General features: G+C 36.8%; 2 protein-coding genes across 2 annotated transcripts in view; both read right to left on the bottom strand.

The window, feature by feature from the left end:
* Window positions 1–19281, bottom strand: part of LOC114319364 (disease resistance protein At4g27190) — an 87694-nt gene that overhangs the window by 37397 nt on the left and 31016 nt on the right. The gene's annotated exons all lie outside the window — the stretch shown is intronic.
* Window positions 219–9257, bottom strand: LOC145801013 (putative catabolite repression protein creC). Its single transcript, XM_082891057.1, has 7 exons — window positions 9111–9257; window positions 8476–8564; window positions 3120–3213; window positions 2911–2998; window positions 2636–2741; window positions 2456–2548; window positions 219–1091 (listed from the first exon to the last, which is right to left on the bottom strand). Exons 6-7 carry the CDS (start codon window positions 2480–2482, stop codon window positions 696–698), a joined length of 423 nt encoding a protein of 140 aa, XP_082747183.1. The 5' UTR covers window positions 2483–2548; window positions 2636–2741; window positions 2911–2998; window positions 3120–3213; window positions 8476–8564; window positions 9111–9257; the 3' UTR covers window positions 219–695.

Genomic DNA, 19281 nt, shown 5'->3' with positions numbered 1-19281 from the left:
ACTTTAAGAAAACCAGTGTAATGCAACTTATCAGACTTAAATGTATATTTTTCAAATCTTATGCAAAGGTTGGTGTAATTTACCCAAATAAGTATGCAAAGTATCTATATTTTCCATTTTTTTTTTTTGTTTCATCTAAATCCACAATCCAAACACAGCCTTAACTACTGCCTGCTTCATACAATCTACCTATTTCATGTGACCAATTGCATGATATATTTACTGTAGACCACCAGAATTTGAGCAATTAGATATAAATTGAAAGTGTACAACTATCCAATTCCAATCCCTCAAGAAAGTATAGAAAAAGAAGATTTCGAAAAAAAGAAAAGAAAAGAAACTGCAATTTCAAAAGAAAAATAGGGGTCAAAGCGCACCGCCCCCCCCCCCCCCAAAAAAAAAAAAACCTGCAGATTATATATTTGAAAGAAGCAACTTCCATTATTCTGCTCAGCCATTCCAAGCTTACAAGGTAGGTTGGGCAGTGTCTTCTCAATCTCATATGATGATATCAACTGCATTTTCATCCCTTGATATACAATGGAACCATTTTTAGTCTCCATGCACGCATGCTATGCAGGCTTTGCCATTTCCGAGCAAAACAACCAGATGAAAAGGAAGGAACAACCAAAACATCATGTAGAAACGGGACTTCTTGAAAGATCGCTTATGTCTCACTTCTAATCACTGTTTCATCACGGTTTGTAACTAGAACTACCAACTTTTCCCAACAGCAATGACTTTTCCTTCAAACTCGTGCTCAACGCAGAATCAGAGCTGTTCGATTGGTTTTCAGAAAATCCAGGTCTCATCCAAATCTTGATGTGTCCCTCTCGGCAGACAGTAAGTACAGATTCCTGAGTAAATACCAAACCAGAGAGGGGTTCGGAGTGAACACGGTGTGCAACCAGTGGGGAGAGTTTTGGAACATCTCGTGTGCTTGGCGCGGTTTGCAGAGTACCCACTGGGCAAGCGCTGTCCCAGTGAGCGGACTGATTTCCAGTGCTGTAAGTGGGGGACCCACCAGGAGCTCGGCGTAGTGGCACAACAATTTCATCCATCTCTATGTCCCACAAAAGCAATTGCGTGTCCTGCATAATAACAACATTAAATTGTGAAATGAAAAAGACATTAAAGTAAGCATATAATGATGATAGAAATACTTTTAAAAAACAGAATCAAACTGTTGAACAATGACAGAAGCAATGATAAGCCCAAATTTAGAGACGTCACTAGATGGCAGTGAAACATAATTTTTTTCTTAGGCACCATAAAATGGCAACATATTATGAAATAAAATAAATAATTGAATCAACTCACAATAATAGAAGAAAGAATTTTGAGGATAGAACATAAATAGAAAATGATAAACAATCAATAGTCTCAGCTTATCCTAAATGTCACTGCTTATCCTAAATTTATATGAATCATAATCATGACTTTCTACTAGGTCTCCTAATGATTTCTGGTGATCATTTATCATTTTCTGTGTGCTACCTATCCTCAAAATTCCAGTCTCTGCTTATCCTAAATTTCACTGTCTGGTGCTCAAAAAAAAAAAAAATTCACTGTCATGCTTGAGATTCATAGCAGATAGTCTAATGAAACTCCTCACAATTTTTAAGCCATACCACTGTCATTGTTTAGCATCAAAAATCATTATGACCTATGAAGCACCCGACACTTCAAAATAGGTGCCATGTCTGTATCGGATACGTTAATGGACACTGACATGCTGGGGACACGAGTGTTCACATGTCGTACACACCATGTGACATGTCAATTTTTTTAATTATTATTTTTTTGCAAGGCACTTCACAGACATGCGACTGTGTTTGGATATGCCTCAAGACACCTTAGTCTTTTTTTTTTATAATTAAGAAAGATGATTTGGGATCAAAGCAAAATATATGAAAATACAGGAGGAAAGTGAAGGGAAAAAGAAAAGAAAAGAAAAGAAAAGAAAAGAAAAGATACACCCACATATACAATGATGCTTCTTATATATGTTCCCTAAATTTATATGCATATACATATCAAATAAGAACATATATAATAAAATAAATTTCATATTTTCACCGTGTCCATATCCTAATTTCTCAAAATTTTCGTGTTCCATGCCTCTATTTGTGTTTGCTTCTGTGTTCATGCTTCTTACATTATGACATTCAGCCTAATGTGTATTGTTGACCAGGAATTGCAACTAATTACCTCTAACAACCAGCCAGATTAATTATAAAGATCAAAGAAATCACAAGTGCCAAGACCACTGAGAACTGTCAAATCTGATATGGAGTTCTAGGTCTCAGTTGCAAAGAATTTCACAAACACTGGATGACAAGGAACCATTTAATCAATAATATTTAACAGTATGAAAAAGGAAATTATGTGAGTATGCATCCACGAAATATGATATTCAACTATCACTGACAACAATGAAAGACTAATAAGATACCTGGCCAACAGAACCAAATCGGTACATAACATTTTCTTCTGAGCCATTTGAATTTGGCGACGACCAATATGAATCGAAAGCAACTCCACTGACCTGTCACCCACCAATCAAAGTGAATGTGGAAGTCATGGCGCTTGAGAGGAAACTATGAACTAATACCATCTATTGAAAGAAACTTACCCATGAGTTGTGTCCCTCACCTCATGCTACAACCTTACGATCTTCCATACTCCAAACTTGAACTAGATCATCTTCACCTCCAGTCAAAACGTATTTTCCATCCATGCTGTTGAGTAGCAGTAGTTGTCAAGAATACTATTCTCTTTAAATGGATTTAATAGCTAGTCTAAAAACAACACCTAGGAAAAACAGTATCATTTTACAAAAAGAAAGAAAAGCTACAACAATAAAAAGGCGTAAACTATTATGAAAGGAAAACCACAAAAGCTTCTCACCTCCAAGCACAACATAATACAGCACCATAATAGCTTTTGCCACCACATATCAGTTGTTCATTTTTGTAGTCAAATACACGAAGATAACCTACATTCATTGATTAGTTAAAGCCCATATATACCACTAATAAATACAAATGGAAAAGAAGGTAAATTTAGAAAGAAAAAAAAAAAAAATCTGTGAGACACACAAGGAATCAAGACAGTACCATCTCTTCCAACAGTCGCAATATAGGTCCCATCAGTTGAAAAGGCAATGCTGTTAATTGAACCTTGGCAAATATGCCATCTAGCAACTGGGTTCTGCACAAAACCATCAATGAACTTACAGAAGGTAGAAGCACTGACATAGTTCTTCACTTAATACCATCTATATGGTCATGTGAGAAAAGCATTAAAATTTCACCATCTCCCCTCATTAGCAAATAGGTGAAAAATTTCACCATCTCCCCTCATCAGTCAAAATACCAAATAGGTGAAAAATAACGATGTCACAATGTACATTATGAAAATGAAAGTAACAACTAACCGCATATGAACTTAATTAGAAAAGGCACTTGCACCTTTAAATCTTTTGTTAAGTCAGTGCAAAAATGCCACAATGTCATTGAAACCTTTAAACAATCATTGAAGAATAAGATAGTAGACAAATTCTCATGCTTACTGCTACTGAATATTGTTATATCAGGTAAAGGGCATTGAAACCCAAAACTTTAGGTTAGGTTCAACTTGTACCCTAAAATCTAAAAGCATCAAACTGGCACCTAAGATTTATTGAGTTCATTTTGACCTAAGAAGCACAGACACTTCTGTGGAGGAATTGTGGTGTTGGACACCGACACTCTTCGGACACTCTTAAAAGTGTGTCTGAAACTTCTTCAACATGTCTTAATTAAAAAATCAAATCCATAATATCGGATACTTTACCGATACTTTGCGGGCACTTCGGCGATACTTCTTCAACCCTCTAAACACATCTTATGTAATCAATCCCTTCAGAATAACAATGTTCTGTATTATGAAATATATAGCTTTTAATGTATTAAGTGTTGTGTTACATATTTTTCATTATCTGTGAATAACTATTCACATATATGACATATAATAAATTTGTAAAAATATAAACTTTTAACTAGCAAACAAGAAAAACACCATCACAACTATAATTAAGCTGTATAAAATAACTGTAGTGGCACCGATACGACTTGGACCCTTTTTCTTCTTGCTTTGTTGTAGCAGAGCTTGAGGTTTAATCCTTGCCATGATGTATAAGCCTCAACTCCCAAGGACTACAAAATCCCAGGATCCAGCACTTAGTTCCAAATCTATATAACCAAACACCAATAAAAAGGAACTCCATAACATATAAATCAAACAGCCAGGTTTTGGATCCAATCTGAACTTTCATAGAACTTCATTGGTATCTTTGAATAAGAAACACACACAATAACCAGAATTCAAGAGGGTCCAAAGTTAGAGATACATAGATAAGTGAGAAAAATAAAAACTTCGGATTTTTTTTTGAAGTTTGATCTACGACCTCACACTAACAATCGATTAGACAGCTATGAAGTAACAAAAAATTACATAGAAAAGTAAATATTCATTCTTTACGATTACGGTTTTGAAATCAAAGCCCCAATGGCACAATTATTATCCACCTCAAAGATTTGAAGAAAAAACAGAAGGCATGGTAATCATAAATCATGTAAAAGGCACCAAAATTGTTGCCCATGTCCAAAATCTCCAAGACATAATTTATTTATAATCCTCAGAATTGTCATACTGACTAGAGATCTTAAAAAATAAAAATAAAAATAATAACTAATAATAAAAAACCAGTCATATTCAGATCGAAAATATTCAAGGAAAGGAACATTCCCCGTCATATAAAGCTATATTTCTCAATGAACAAGAAGTGCACCATTCAAGCACATTACTTAATTAATAGATATGTAAACAAACCACAATAATGTCTATCAAAAACAGATTTTTGAATCACTGCAAAGGAATTGAGATGGATATGGTCAAAATCATAACAGTATGTCATGTTTACTGTACGCCATTGCAAAATTAAGTGAAAAGTGATGCAAATGCAATTACAATATTCACAAGGAATCATTTCTCTACATCAACATGACCAGTTCAAGCAATTTTGGGCAAACCTTAACTTAGCAAGAGCACCTCTTCTTTTCCTGGTACTACCACTGAGGTAACCTTTTTTTATTTTATTTTTTTTATTTTTAATTCTAGACTTCCATTATTATGCATTAATCTCTACATTAATGTGACCAGGCCAGGAGTTCTCCAATGGACTTAACTCCATATTTGCTAAAAAAGACCAGTGCCTTTTAGTTGTCAATAGCCAGTACTACCTATGAAGAAGGGTTCAACCAACTAACCTCTTCTAAACAACAAGAAGTCGACCAATTATTCCTACTGCTTAGTCATTTTTTTGAAGATCTTGCCCTCACCAGGGTTGAAGAACTTTCTGGCAGCTTTCAAAGTTTTCTACCACTAGCAGCAGGAATTTTAGATCTTGACCAGCTTCAAATCCTCCAAGACTTCATGGGTCAACTTCTCCAATACCTTTCTTTCATGACATAATTTAAAGTTCAGATTGAGGCTGCTAATGCACAAATGACCTTTGTAAGGCAAGTTTCTCACACATTGGCCAGTGCTGCTGCTTTGCAAAGAAAGTGCCTTCATCAATGAGAAGAAGGCTTCCAATATTGCACAAATACAACAGTTGCAAGTAGAACTTACTGTAGCTGATACCTAGCACACTCTCTTAATGGAGGAGCAGAGTAATATTAATCAACAAATGGACCAGTTGTTGGCAAAAGATGGCCCCACTGCCCCTAGAGATGTCCAAGTGAAGGCCAAAAGAAGGGCAATCCTCTCAGCTTGGGCTAGCTTTGTAATTGTTCTTCAAAGGGACTGAGATTTTTGTATTTATTTTTTCTCTTTTTTAGAATAGACATTAGAACTTTTTTTGTGTTTAAATTTTATAATGAAAAGAAAAATTTTTATGCATGTCTTCTTACTTTATGCTTGTCTAACATTTTCCTACTCGGTTGGATAATATTTATTTAAATATTTACTATTTATAACTTTCCTATGTGGGACCCCTTCCAAGGATGCAAGGTGATAGGCTCCTTCTCTAAGGACCTTAAAAATCTTAAATGGTCTTTCCCAATTTGGCGACCACTTTCCAAATTTTGGATTCTTACTGCCTATAGGTAAGATAGTCTTCCACACCAAATCCCCCTCTAAAAGTATCTCAACTTTTATCCTCATATTGTAGACTCTCTCCACTCTTCTTTTTTGGGCAACAAGATAGCTATAAGCCATAACTCTTTTTCCTCAAAATCTTGTAACTCAACCATCATGGCCTCAGTATATTCATCAATTGGAATATATTAGTGTAAGGCCACTCGACTAGATTGGACAATCACCTCTAAAGGCAACATTGCATCATGGCCATATACCAATTCATAAGGTGTAGTACCAGTACTGTTTCTCTTGGAATTTCAATAGGCCCACAATACATTAGTCAATAAATTGTGCCAATATCTAGGGTTCTCCTCAATCACCCTTTCCAAATTATTCTTTATTATTCTATTACTCAGCCTGCCCATTAGGCTGAGCATAATAAGGTGATGAATTGAGGATTGAAATGTCATATTCCTTGGCAGATTCACTAATCTCTTCCCCATTAAACATAGGTTCTTGATCAACAGTAACCGATTGGAGTAGACCAAATGTATGGATTATATGCTTTTTCACCAAGTCAATTACATGCCCTTGGGTTGCTACCATCAATGGCACTCCTTCCACCTACTTGGTGAAGTAATTAGCTACCACCAAAAGGTAAGAATGCTTTTTTGAAGAAGGAGAAAAAATTTGCCCAATCAAGTCCATTGCCCATCCTTTGAAAGGCTATGGCTTTATCACTGAATGCAAACCAATTGCAAGGACTCTTTGAAGGCTATCATGCTTTTGGCATGCTTGACATCTCTTAGCATAGGCCATACAACCCTTCCTTACTGTAGGCCAAAATAAACCGTACTTGTTGATCATTCACCTCATTTTTTCTCTAGCTTGATAGGCACCACATATGCTTTCATACACTTCATCCATTACTTTCATCTGTTCATTTTGGCTAATGTATAATAAGGTCATACCATCATGGGCTCTATTGAATAAGTCATATCCCATGATGACATAATTCAAGGTTTGATACTTAATCTGCCTACTAACCTTCTCATTGGCATTTATAAAATATTTGATCAAAGGATGTCTCCAATCCTCTTTTGCCACTTCCAAATTCATTACTGTCACGAAATTTCTCTTTTGGATCCTAATTATTCTTTATTGGAATCCTTTAGGAATCTTTAAACAAGAAGCCACTTGAGCCATTTCATTAGCCTCATTATTCTCCAATCGAAACATGTGCTAAAATGTCACATGGCTGAAGAAACTCACCAACCATTTAACCTCAACTAAATACTCTTCTAAGGCCTTGTTAGTGCACTTGTATTCACCTTTAACTTGCTTGATAACCAAATGTGAATCACCAAAAACTTGCAAACTAGTGATTATGAATTCTATAGCCAATTCTAAACCTATAATCAAGGCCTCATACCTAGCTTGATTATTTGATAAGACATGTCGTTCATCTAACTAGTAAGAAAATTGATGTACTTGCTCATTAGGGGCAACAAACACAACACCAGCTCCAACCCCTTCCTTAGTTCTAGAGTCATCAAACATTAGTCTACAAGGGGTGTTTTCTATACAATTAATTTCAAATAAGTCCTCGTTAATAGATGAACAAGGGTGTTTAGCTAAGAAATCAACCAAAGTTTGGCCTTTTACGACTTTTTGAGGGACATACTTGAAACAATACTCTATTAGAGCCAACAACCATTTGTCTTGTCTTCCCCTCATTATGGGTTTAGACAACATGTACTTGATCACATTAGTTTGTGCCACCACAAATACTTCTGATGGGAACATGTAATGCCTTAACTTAATGGCAGCAAAGTATAATGGCAAGCATAATTTCTCCATTGACTTGCTAATTCAAATGATAGAGCAAGCAACAACGAGGTGGAAAAAAGGCATGTTTCCAATCATATGCAAAGAAAAATACTGCAAATGGCTACCAGTTATGCTCTTGTCTCTTAGAAACATCAACAAATTATAGAGAAGGAAACAAGGAAAGTAAAAAAGAAAAAATGTTAGTGGTAAATTGTACTTACAATTTTTTTTTTTTTTCTTTTCAAACTTGTTCCAGTTTTTCTTTTTAAATTTTTAGGATGTAGACCTAGAAGGCAAACTATTTTTACTCAAAATTGGAAAAAAATTAAAATAAAATAACGTATTCAGGGTTGGTTTGAGTAAAGTGTAGAAAATTCATATTTGAGAAAACAAAAAGAGAACAAGAGCATAGCTGCGAAGCAAAGAACAAGAGAGAAGGGCATTGAAATTGATTTCTGTCCGACTGTCTCTGTATCAATAGAATTTGGGTAAAGTAGATAGAGAGATAGAGAGAGATACCCAGCGAGAACATCGAAGTTGTTAGCAACGACCTTGAGGAAGCTTCCAGCTCCAGATCCCATCTCCACCACTCCACGATCTCACTCTTTCTGAATCAGAAGAAGAAGATAGAAACTGTTAAGAGTGAGTGAAGGTTTCGATCGTCGGTTTGTGAAAGTGGTTCTTTTCTGATTAATTATGAGAAAAGAAAATGATCTTCCAGGAATTTTAGCATTTGGATTGGCGAAATGTTAGTGGTAAATTGCTATAAGATTTTAGGGGTTTCTAATGGCAGTAAGACAGCCTTGGATTAACCAATCCAAGTCCAAATCCAACCAAGTATCTCAAGGTAAAAGAGGACCTGTTTTTAATATAGAGGAAGGGAGAGAGAGAGAGACCGAGATCGACAGAGACGGAGAGACCGAGATAGACGGATCGACAGAGAGATCGGTAGAGAGAGAGAGACCGAAATCGACGGAGATCGACAGAGAGAGACCGAGGTCGACGGAGATCGACAGAGAGACACCGAGATCGACGGAGATCGACAGAGAAGAGACAGATCGACAGAGATAGACCGAGATCGACGGAGATCGACAGAGAAGAGACACAGATCGACAGAGAGAGACCAAGATCGAGAGAGAGAGAGAGAAAAAAACCTGCAACAGCGGCAGTGGTGATTTGCGGCGGTGGCGATGTGCGACGGTGGCCAGCGATGGTTGGGTGGTGAGCGGGAGTGAGGTTTGGTGGTAACTGTTCTGTGTGTGTGGGTGAGAGACAGAACAGAGAAACCGTTGGTGGTAACTGTTAAGTGGTTGTCCCAAAATGTATACTCCTTCTGTGTTTATGAACCTTGAAATGAAGACTTACTCCTTTTTATGGTTACGTTGGTAACCAACTGTTCAGTGGTTGTCCCAAAATATTTACTCCTTTTGTGTTTATGAACCTTGAAATGAAGACTTACTCCTTTTATGGTTATGTTGGTGGTAACTGTTCAGTGGTTGTCCCAAAATGTTTACTCCTTTTGTGTTTATGAACCTTGAAATGAAGACTTACTCCTTTTATGATTATGTTGGTGGTAACTGTTCAGTGGTTGTCCCAAAATGTTTACTCCTTTTGTGTTTATGAATCTTGAAATGAAGACTTACTCCTTTTATGATTAGTGAAACTTATACGTTTTGTAAAAATAAAACTTACACATTTTGTGAAGTTATTTACATCTTTTTTGAAATAACTTACACTATTTTTGAAAAGTTACTCATTTTGTGTAAGAATTTTTGACATAACATTTATACTTTTTCTTCGAACTTACACCTTTTATGGAAGCCCAACTTAAAACTTTTTCGGAAGTCACTTATACCTTTTGTGAAAAAATAAATTCATCAAATTTATACCTTTTGCTTAAGCTTATACATTTTCGTAGAAGTGCTTATATTTTTTTTGAAAAGTTACTCCTTTTGTGTAAGAATTTTTGGCATAACATTTATACTTTTTTTTCGAACTTACACATTTTGTGGAAGCTCAACTTAAAACTTTTTTGGAAGTCACTTATACCTTTTGTGAAAAAATAAATTCATCAAATTTATACCTTTTTCTTAAGCTTATACATTTTCGTAGAAGTGCTTATATTTTTTTTGAAAAGTTACTCCTTTTGTGTAAGAATTTTTGGCATAACATTTATACTTTTTCTTTGAACTTACACCTTTTGTGGAAACCCAACTTAAAACTTTTTCGGAAGTCACTTATGCCTTTTGTGAAAAAATAAATTTATCAAATTTATACATTTTGCTTAAGCTTATACCTTTTCGTGAAAGTACTTATATTTTTTTTGAAAAGTTACTCCTTTTGTGTAAGAATTTTTGGCATAACATTTATATTTTTTCTTCGAACTTATACCTTTTGTGGAAGCCCAACTTAAAGTTTTTTTGGAAGTCACTTATACCTTTTGTGAAAAAATAAATTCATCAAATTTATACCTTTTGCTTAAGCTTATACCTTTTCGTGGAAGTGCTTATATTTTTTTTGAAAAGTTACTCCTTTTGTGTAAGAATTTTTGGCATAACATTTATACTTTTTCTTCGAACTTACACCTTTTGTGGAAGCCCAACTTCCGAAAAAACTTTAAGTTGAGCTTCCACAAAAGGTGTAAGTTCGAAGAAAAAGTATAAATGTTATGCCAAAAATTCTTACACAAAAGGAGTAACTTTTCAAAAAAAATATAAGCACTTCCACGAAAAGGTATAAGCTTAAGCAAAAGGTGTAAATTTGATGAATTTATTTTTTCACAAAAGGTATAAGTGACTTCCGAAAAAGTTTTAAGTTGGGCTTCCACAAAAGGTGTAAGTTCGAAGAAAAAGTATAAATGTTATGCCAAAAATTCTTACACAAAAGGAGTAATTTTTCAAAAAAAATATAAGCACTTCCACGAAAAGGTATAAGCTTAAGCAAAAGGTATAAATTTGATGAATTTATTTTTTCACAAAAGGTATAAGTGACTTCCGAAAAAGCTTTAAGTTGGGCTTCCACAAAAGGTGTAAGTTCGAAAAAAAAGTATAAATGTTATGCCAAAAATTCTTACACAAAAGGAGTAACTTTTCAAAAATGGTGTAAGTATTTTCACGAAAAGGTGTAAGCTTAAGCAAAATGTGTAAGTTTTCGTTTGTTTACACCTTTGGTAAGTCAACTCACAAAAGGAGTAAGTGTTCATAAAAGGTATAAATAATTTCACAGAAGGCGTAAGTTTTCAGAAAAGGTATAAATTTTTACAAAAGGCGTAAATTTTCACAAAAAATGTAAGTTTTCAGAAATCAATTACGCCTTTTTCTGAAATTACTTATGTCTTTCGTGAAAATATATGCCTTTCGTGAAAATTTATACCTTTTTTGTGACCATCTACACCTTTAGTTATATAATATATTATTTTATTAATTTACCTGGAAAGTGACCTGCTTAGCAGGTCACCAATGTATAAGTTTTCAAATATTTTTATATAACCCAATACATATAAATGTGTAAATATAAAATAAAAAGGTGTAAGTGCCTTGCATACCATATGCAAGGCACACATGAGAGAAGTCCATAACTTGATTCATCATTATTGTCAACACCACCTCTTCTTTCGAATATCATTATTAAAGATCACTCAACTATTAGGTCATTTAAACTGTCACTTACAAGAAAAAGAGAAAGAAACAAAAATTATCTAAGGACTCAATTGAGACTTTGAGCTTCAATCACCACACGGTATGTTTGCTTATATAATCGTATTGATAGATAGATAGATTTGTAATTTGTAATTAGCCTTTTACCTATTGGCCAAAAGTAAATAAATAAATAAAGATAATCAAGTATATACTTTTGCATTGTGTTTTTTTTTTTTTAACACAACAGAGCTTATATACTTTTGCATTGTGTTTGAATAATAAATTTGGATAGAGAGAAAACAGAAAAGGTAAATGAAAATAGAGAAAAAAAATTAACTTATATTTTTATTCATATTTCACTCAATTTTTTTCTTTGCCTTTCTAAATCCCTATCCAAAATCATGATCTATGTTCAGATCACGAATTTGAGTAAAGATTTGAAAAAAAAAAAAATGAAAAATGTGAGAAAAATGGGAATGAAATATAGGTTTTTTTTTTTTTTTTTTTTTTTTTTTTTTTTTTTTTTTCACTTTTCGTTTCTAAATCCCTCTCCAAACACTACAACATATAAGAGTTTTAAAAGTAAAAATTTTGTTGCAAAAGACATTTAGGGACCAATTTCTATCGTCATGAAGATAGTCGCTAAAAGGTCGTCCCGAAAAGTAAAAAATAAGGCTTTTAACGAAATTTTTTTGAAAATGTCACTAATAAATAGACTGTTAGAGACAAAATAATTTGGTCTCAAAATGGTTTATTTTTTGAGACAAAAAAATTTGATCCCAAGAAGATAATAATTCATTACTAATGTCCAATTTTTGTTGCAAAAAATATAATAACGACATTTTTCGCAACAAAATTATTTTGTCCCTAAAAAATAATTTTGTCTGTAAATTTTAGTTTCTAAAACCTTAATTTTTTGTAGTGAAACATCCAAACAAAGCATAAGTTTATGAAGAATTAATCTATTGCTAACCAATACTATATTAGTGACGATCACGTTGTGACGTTGTTAAGAAATTAGTGTATAGACAATGTTCAAAATCTGGAGGATATACTATTAACTTCTGAAATATATAAATTGTTGGAGACAATAATTATATCTTAAATCTTAAGATTAAAAACATGCATAGAGTTTATTAAGGATAAGTATTTTTGGACATCTTATTATTATTATTAGAGCAATGCTATATGTAATTTCATTTCTTACCTCTTTTTATCATTCCTAGAAACAAAATAATAGGATTTATATTCACAAATGCATATAGGGCCGATTTATTTGTGTCTGAGAAAATGAAGAATATGTAGCGTTTGTCTTCTTCTTCTCCTTATTTTTGTTGTTGTTGTTGTTCTTCTTATTATTATTATTATGGATAAAAGACAGTTTTAGTCCTTAAAATATGTATTATGTCATTTTAATCCATCAAGTTTCAATTTTGTCATTTTGATCCTCAAAGTTATCAATTTGAGTCAATTTAGCTCTCTAACGTCTATTTACATTGATAACGGAAAAAATATTTTATACTTGGGTAAAAGATAATTTTGGTCCCTAAAGTATGCGTCTCCTGTCATTTTAGTCCCTCAAATTTTAAATTTTGTCATTTTGATATTCAAAGTTGTCAATTTAAACTAGGACAAAATCGACTAAGATTGACAATTTTGAGGACCAAAATGACAAAATTTAAAATTTGAGGGACTAAAATGACAAGAAACGCATATTTTAAGGACCGAAATTATGTTTTATCCATATTCTTGTTATCAACGTAGAAAGATGTTAGACTTAGAACTAAATTGACTCAAATTGATAATTTTGAGAACAAAAATGACAAAACTGAAACTTAAGGGATTAAATGAAAAACAAAATTGTCTTTTATCCTATTATTATTTTAGATAACCATGTGGCAAGTACAGTGCAGTGAAGTCACTTTCTTGAGTTAGTAGGAAGAACAAAATGAGAGTGATTTCTGGAGGTGCTAGCTTCAATTATAGCGATCCCGGGTTTTAACCCTTGTTGTATAGTGATCCGGACTTGGTTCTGTGGATGTTAGTTATGATTTATGTCTTGTTTCCATCCTTCCATACTTTGTTTTTGAGTTATAAGATGTGTTGGGCAGGTTTGTTACAGGTTGGTTGTGTTTGGGAACAAATGGTTGCTGCCCAGAATTTTGGTCCTTCGCTCGAGCGAGCAGTTTGTCGCTCGAGCGAGCTCTTTGTTTTTGGTTCGTCACTCGAGCCAGTGTTTCTTCGCTCGACCGAGAGACTGCATCTAGGTATAGACTTGAGAGCTGTAATTCTTGGCTCGAGCGAGCTTTTCTTCGCTCGAGCGAGCGAGATGTATGTTTTCGAGTTCTTCGCTCGAGCGAGCATTCTGTCGCTCGAGCGTGCTTCTGGGTTGCAGACCTGAAGCATCGCATTGTTGGCTCGAGCGAGGCTTTCTACGCTCGAGCGAATATTCTTTGTGTCTGGTCGCTCGAGCGACCAAGTCTTCGCTCGAGCGAGCCTGTTTTATTTAAATACACAGCAGCGGTTTTAAATACACTTTTTCATCCTCTTTTTGATTTCAGAACCCTAGGTCTGTGTTTTCTCTCCCTCCACTCACCTTCTCTCTTAGGTTTCATCTAATTATAGGGTGTTTCTACCCTAGGTTCTTTATTAAAAAGATAGAGGGTCACGAGAGCTTTACTTTAATCTGAGAGTCTAGCGGTTTGGAGCACTTTGGATTTTGGGTCATTATCTCCATCATCTCCATTTGAGTTCTTCACTTCGAGGTAGGGATTTCCTACTCCATATTATAGGTTTTGTCCTAAGTTTTGGTATTTTTGATATGTTGGTGTCGTTTGGAAATTTTGGGAAAACTATGGTTTGTATCATAATTTGAGAAATAGGGAATTGTTTATAAATTAAATTCCATGTGATTGTGAATCATGAAAAATGACATAGGTAGTGTCAAGTTGATAAAATTGAACCTTAGGGTTAATTTTGAGAAAAGGGGGAAAAGCCCTAATTATTGTAATAAATTAATTCGTATAATTAATTTTGGGAAAAATGTGGAATTGAGTTTAATTCATGAAATTGGGGAATTATGAGATAAATGGTGTAGTTGAATAGTTTAATCACTCACCTATGAAAATGCTGAGTTTACATTTGTTGATACATTTATTTCCTGTTTAGAAATAACTGTTTTGGGCTATCGGTGGTGGATAGTCGTGATTGTTGTAGACATTGCATGCTGATTAGGGAAAATTGAAACTAATCACATTGAATGAGTCATTGAATATGATAGTTGAATTAATACAGCGAATCTGTGTATTGATTGAATATTGTGTATGACAAATGTTTAATACATTGTATATGCACGTTGTTTGGGAGGAGATAGAGGATGTACTCCATGGTTTGAGGGAAGATAGGGGATGGACTCTCAAACCTGTTTAGGAGGAGAAAGGGGATGGACTCCATTAGTACAGCAAATATGTGTACTTATTGATTTATGAAAGTATTTTAGTATGAGCCTTAGTCTCATTTGATTTGTTGATATTGGAAGTAATGTTGATATGAGATGTAATCTCATTATTATTGTTTGGCCAGGTTCTGAGCCATGTCTGTATAATTGGAAAGTTGATTAATAACGTAAAGCGAAACATGTCATGGACATTATTGTCATGAAACTGTAAAGTGATATAATGGATTTAACAGTGTTAACCATCTATCGAATGCTATTGCTTTAGTCAATTCTTATATTTGGTTTAGTATATTTTTGCTGGGCTGTGGCTCACCCTATACGGGAATATCATTTTCAGGTTCAGGTGATATGCTACCTCCAAGGACTTAGCTTGGATGGATTTGGAGTTGAAGACTTTGTTTAAATTAGTTGTTATTTTGTTTTATTTTTGATGTTACATGTAAACTCAAGCCTAGGGCTTAATGTGTAATTGAGTTAGAACTCAGATTTTTGTGTCCAGGTGTTGGCTTGGAAAGATGTAAGCCCGTAGGGCATTTACTTTTGCTATTACATGTAATGTCTTTTAATAAGATTACTCTCATGAATGGGATAATGTTTTGTTTTCTTAATTAATGCATGTTAATATTGTGTATATTATGGGCTTATTTTGAGGGCGTTACAACTTGGTATCAGAGCGTACCGGGTTTGAATACTTTGGGTACGTGGGAAGTGATTAGTGTCACAATGGGTTTGTCTCGCTTGTTAAGAGACTTATGTATGATAGTATGTGTTTATTTGATAACATGCTTATATGACTATTTGGGTATGGGATTTGATTTCTAGGATGTTGACTGGATCCTTGAGTTTTTATGAGTCTTGTTGGAAAAGTACTTAATCAATGCTGTTTCCAACCGGAACTCTAGCAACGCCTTGGGACTGTCATTATCCAGGAATGAAATTCGTAGGTGCTTATGTGATTATGTGCTTACGTGGAGTGAATTACTGTTGTCCAATGCATTAGGACGCGGGTGTTATAGCTTCGACACATTTATTAATGTGCTAACGTCTTTGTTACCTTTATTAAGATGTCAGGACAAGGACGAGGACGTGGTAGGCGTGGTAGGCGTGGTAGGCGGGGTGGGAAGGAGATGCCTATATCGGATGAGATTTCGGAGCAGCAGGAGGGTACTGGTCAGGCCAATGTGGCCGAACCAGCAGGTCAGCAGGCTATGGGTGCCTTAGCCCGAGAGATGGCAGGGGCATTCAGGGAGTCTGTAGGCATTCTCAGAGCTGAGAATCAGGCCCAGGTTTATGTTGCGGATGCAGGGCCTTCTTTTCTGAAGAGGGAATTCTTCCGGTCTAACCCGGACGAATTTTTAGGTGATCCTAAAGAGCCACTTAAGGCAGATGAATGGCTCGAACAGACAACAAAGACATTTGAGATACTTGGCATCGAAGACGAGGTGTTGAAAGTGACCTTGGCATCTTTCCAGCTAAAGGGGGATGCAGCTCAGTGGTGGAAGTTCACAAAGGGCCGTATAGCAGAGACGTGGGAGGCTTTTGTGGATGTTTTCCAGGAGAAGTTCCTGTCTCCAGCTGTTAAGGAGAGGTTGAGAGATCAGTTCTGCCAGCTTAAACAGCTAAGTTCTTCAGTGGCCGAGTTTGAGGCCGCATTTACTAGCTTATCCAGGTTTGCACCTGAACTGGTGGCGTCTGAGGAACGCCGTTGTACCGAGTTTGAGAAGCAGTTGAGGCGCGGCCTCAAGTTGAGAGTTGGCGGGACTATGATTCGAGATTATGGGCGTCTGGTTGATGTTGCAGCCCATATGGAGATCATGATGCAGGAAGAGGATGAGGGGCAGAAAGGCTCCAAGAGGAGTCAGGATGGTCAGAGTGATGGCAGGAGACAGAGGGGTTTTAACCCTCAGCAGTCTCAGGGTAGCTTTACTAGATCGACTTTTCCAGTGCCGAGTGCAGTTTCTGGGAAAGGCAGCCAGGGAGACATTACCTATTTCAAGTATGGTCAGCTGGGCCACAAGTTTCTAGCTTGCCCGCAGAAGGGAGGAGAGCAGAGAGCAACGTCATCTTCGGCTCGATCTCAGAGCCAGAGTCAGGGTAGAGGCCAGCCGCTCAGTGTGGTCAGGCAGGGCACCTGAAGAGGTTTTGCCCGCAGTTGAGTGGCACATCTGGTGCATCTAGTTTGAGGCAGACTCAGAGTCATCAGCCAGCTCAGTCTGTTCAGGCCTCGAGGGCCAATCAAGGGGCTTCATCGTCCCAGTCTGTGCAGCAGTCTTATGCTCCTAGAGGTGAGCAGGTTGATCAGAGACTGTCTGGGGGCGTGTATGCTGTTACCGCGCAGGATCTTGTACCCGCTCCATCGGTTGTGAGAGGTACCTTCTTGTTTTGCACTCGGTTGCTAGTGTATTGATAGATACGGGAGCATCCCATTCTTTTATATCTGCTGCATTTGCATCTGTTTTGGGATTGGAGTTGGCACAGTTAGCATCTCCTATATGTGTAGTATCACCTGTTGGGGGTGAGTTGATTTTGAAACACGGATGTAGAGGTTGTGATATAGAGGTCGTTGATCGTTGGCTTCCGTTTCCTTTTGTAGTTATGCCCATGTCGGGATTTGACGTTATTTTGGGTATGGACTGGTTATCGTCATACCGAGCTGTTATTGACTGCCACCGCCAGAGGGTCACAGTTTGTACCTTGAGCGGGGAGTGTTTTTATTTTCTGGGGGATCGGGTTGGTAGTGTTTTGCCACCGGTGTATGATCCGCGAGGGCAGAGTGAGTTGAGTGGTCTTCTTGCTAGCCTTTTGAGTAGTGAGTGTGATGAGACCCAGACTGTGTTGCCGAGAGTGGTTTGTGAGTACTCGGACGTCTTTCCCGATGATCTTGTTAGTTTGCCACCTCACAGAGAAATCGAGTTCTCTATTGACCTAGTGCCCGGCACGGCGCCAATTTCTATAGCACCTTATCGTTTTGCCCCAGCCGAGTTAGTTGATTTGAAGATTCAACTCCAAGAGTTGCTAGATAAGGGCTATATTCGTCCTAGTGTTTCGCCGTGGGGAGCACCGGCCCTCTTTGCTAAAAAGAAAGGTGGTGCCTTGAGATTGTGTATCGACTACCGGAAGTTGAACTGGGCTACGGTTAAGAATAAGTACCCTATGCCCCGTATAGATGATTTGTTTGACCAGTTGAAGCGTTCCCGTTGTTTCTCTAAGATAGACTTGAGATCGGGTTACCACCAGCTGAGAGTCAGGGAGGAGGATATTCCGAAGACGGCATTCCGTACGCGGTATGGCCATTATGAGTTTCTGGTAATGCCTTTTGGGCTCACCAATGCACCGGCAGTCTTTATGGACATGATGAACCGGATCTTCCGGGAATTCTTGGATCGTTTTATGGTCGTTTTCGTGGACGACATCCTTATCTATTCACCTTCTGAGGAAGAGCATGAGGAGCACTTGAGAGTGGTGCTTGTGTTACTTAGAGCCCATAAGCTTTATGCTAAGTTTGGAAAGTGTGAGTTCTGGCTAGAGGAGTGAAGTTCTTAGGCCATCTGGTCTCCGGGGAAGGGGTGTCTGTTGATACATCCAAGATTGAGGCAGTGCAAGATTGGGCACAGCCTAAGAGTGTGTTTGAGATCCGCAGTTTTCTGGGATTAGCTGGGTACTACCGACGATTTGTGAAAGATTTCTCCAGGTTAGCTTCGCCGTTGACTAGACTGACTCGGAAGGGAGTCAAATTTGTATGGAGTAAGACTTGTGAAAAGTCGTTCCAGGAGCTGAAAGTTAGATTGACCACCGCTCCGGTTTTGATTATTCCGGAGAGAGGGTTGGGTTATGCAGTCTATTGTGATGCCTCACGAGAGGGTTTGGGTTGTGTGTTGACGCAAGAGGGAAAGTGGTTGCCTATGGCTCACGTCAGTTGAAAATACACGAGAAGAATTACCCTACACATGACCTAGAGTTAGTAGCTGTGATCTTTGCCTTGAAGATTTTGAGGCATTACCTTTATGGTGAGAGATTCGAGGTGTTCTCGGATCATAAGAGTTGAAATATCTATTTACACAGAAAGACTTGAAATTGAGGCAGAGGAGGTGGATGGAGTTCATTGAGGATTATGACTTCGAGTTGCATTATCATCCGGGGAAGGCCAATGTGGTGGCTGATGCCCTTAGCAGGAAATCTGTTGGTGACATAGCTAGTATAGCCATCCGGGAATAGGAGATGTTGGGTGCA

This window comes from Camellia sinensis, chromosome 10 (assembly GCF_055761805.1).
Source record: "Camellia sinensis isolate YWXY chromosome 10, ASM5576180v1, whole genome shotgun sequence".
Taxonomy (NCBI): domain Eukaryota; kingdom Viridiplantae; phylum Streptophyta; class Magnoliopsida; order Ericales; family Theaceae; genus Camellia; species Camellia sinensis.
The sequence above is the reverse complement of the archived record's forward strand: the minus strand, read 5'-3'. Positions and strand labels throughout refer to the sequence as shown.

What these genes read in the sequence shown, in the direction of transcription:
- LOC145801013 (XM_082891057.1), bottom strand. Translation starts at nt 2,482, where the DNA reads ATGTACCGATTTGGTTCTGTTGGCCAG. An exon ending in GATTTGGTTCTGTTGGCCAG is followed by an intron (nt 1,092 to 2,455) that starts GTATCTTATTAG and finishes GTTATTATGCAG; the next exon opens with GACACGCAATTGCTTTTGTG.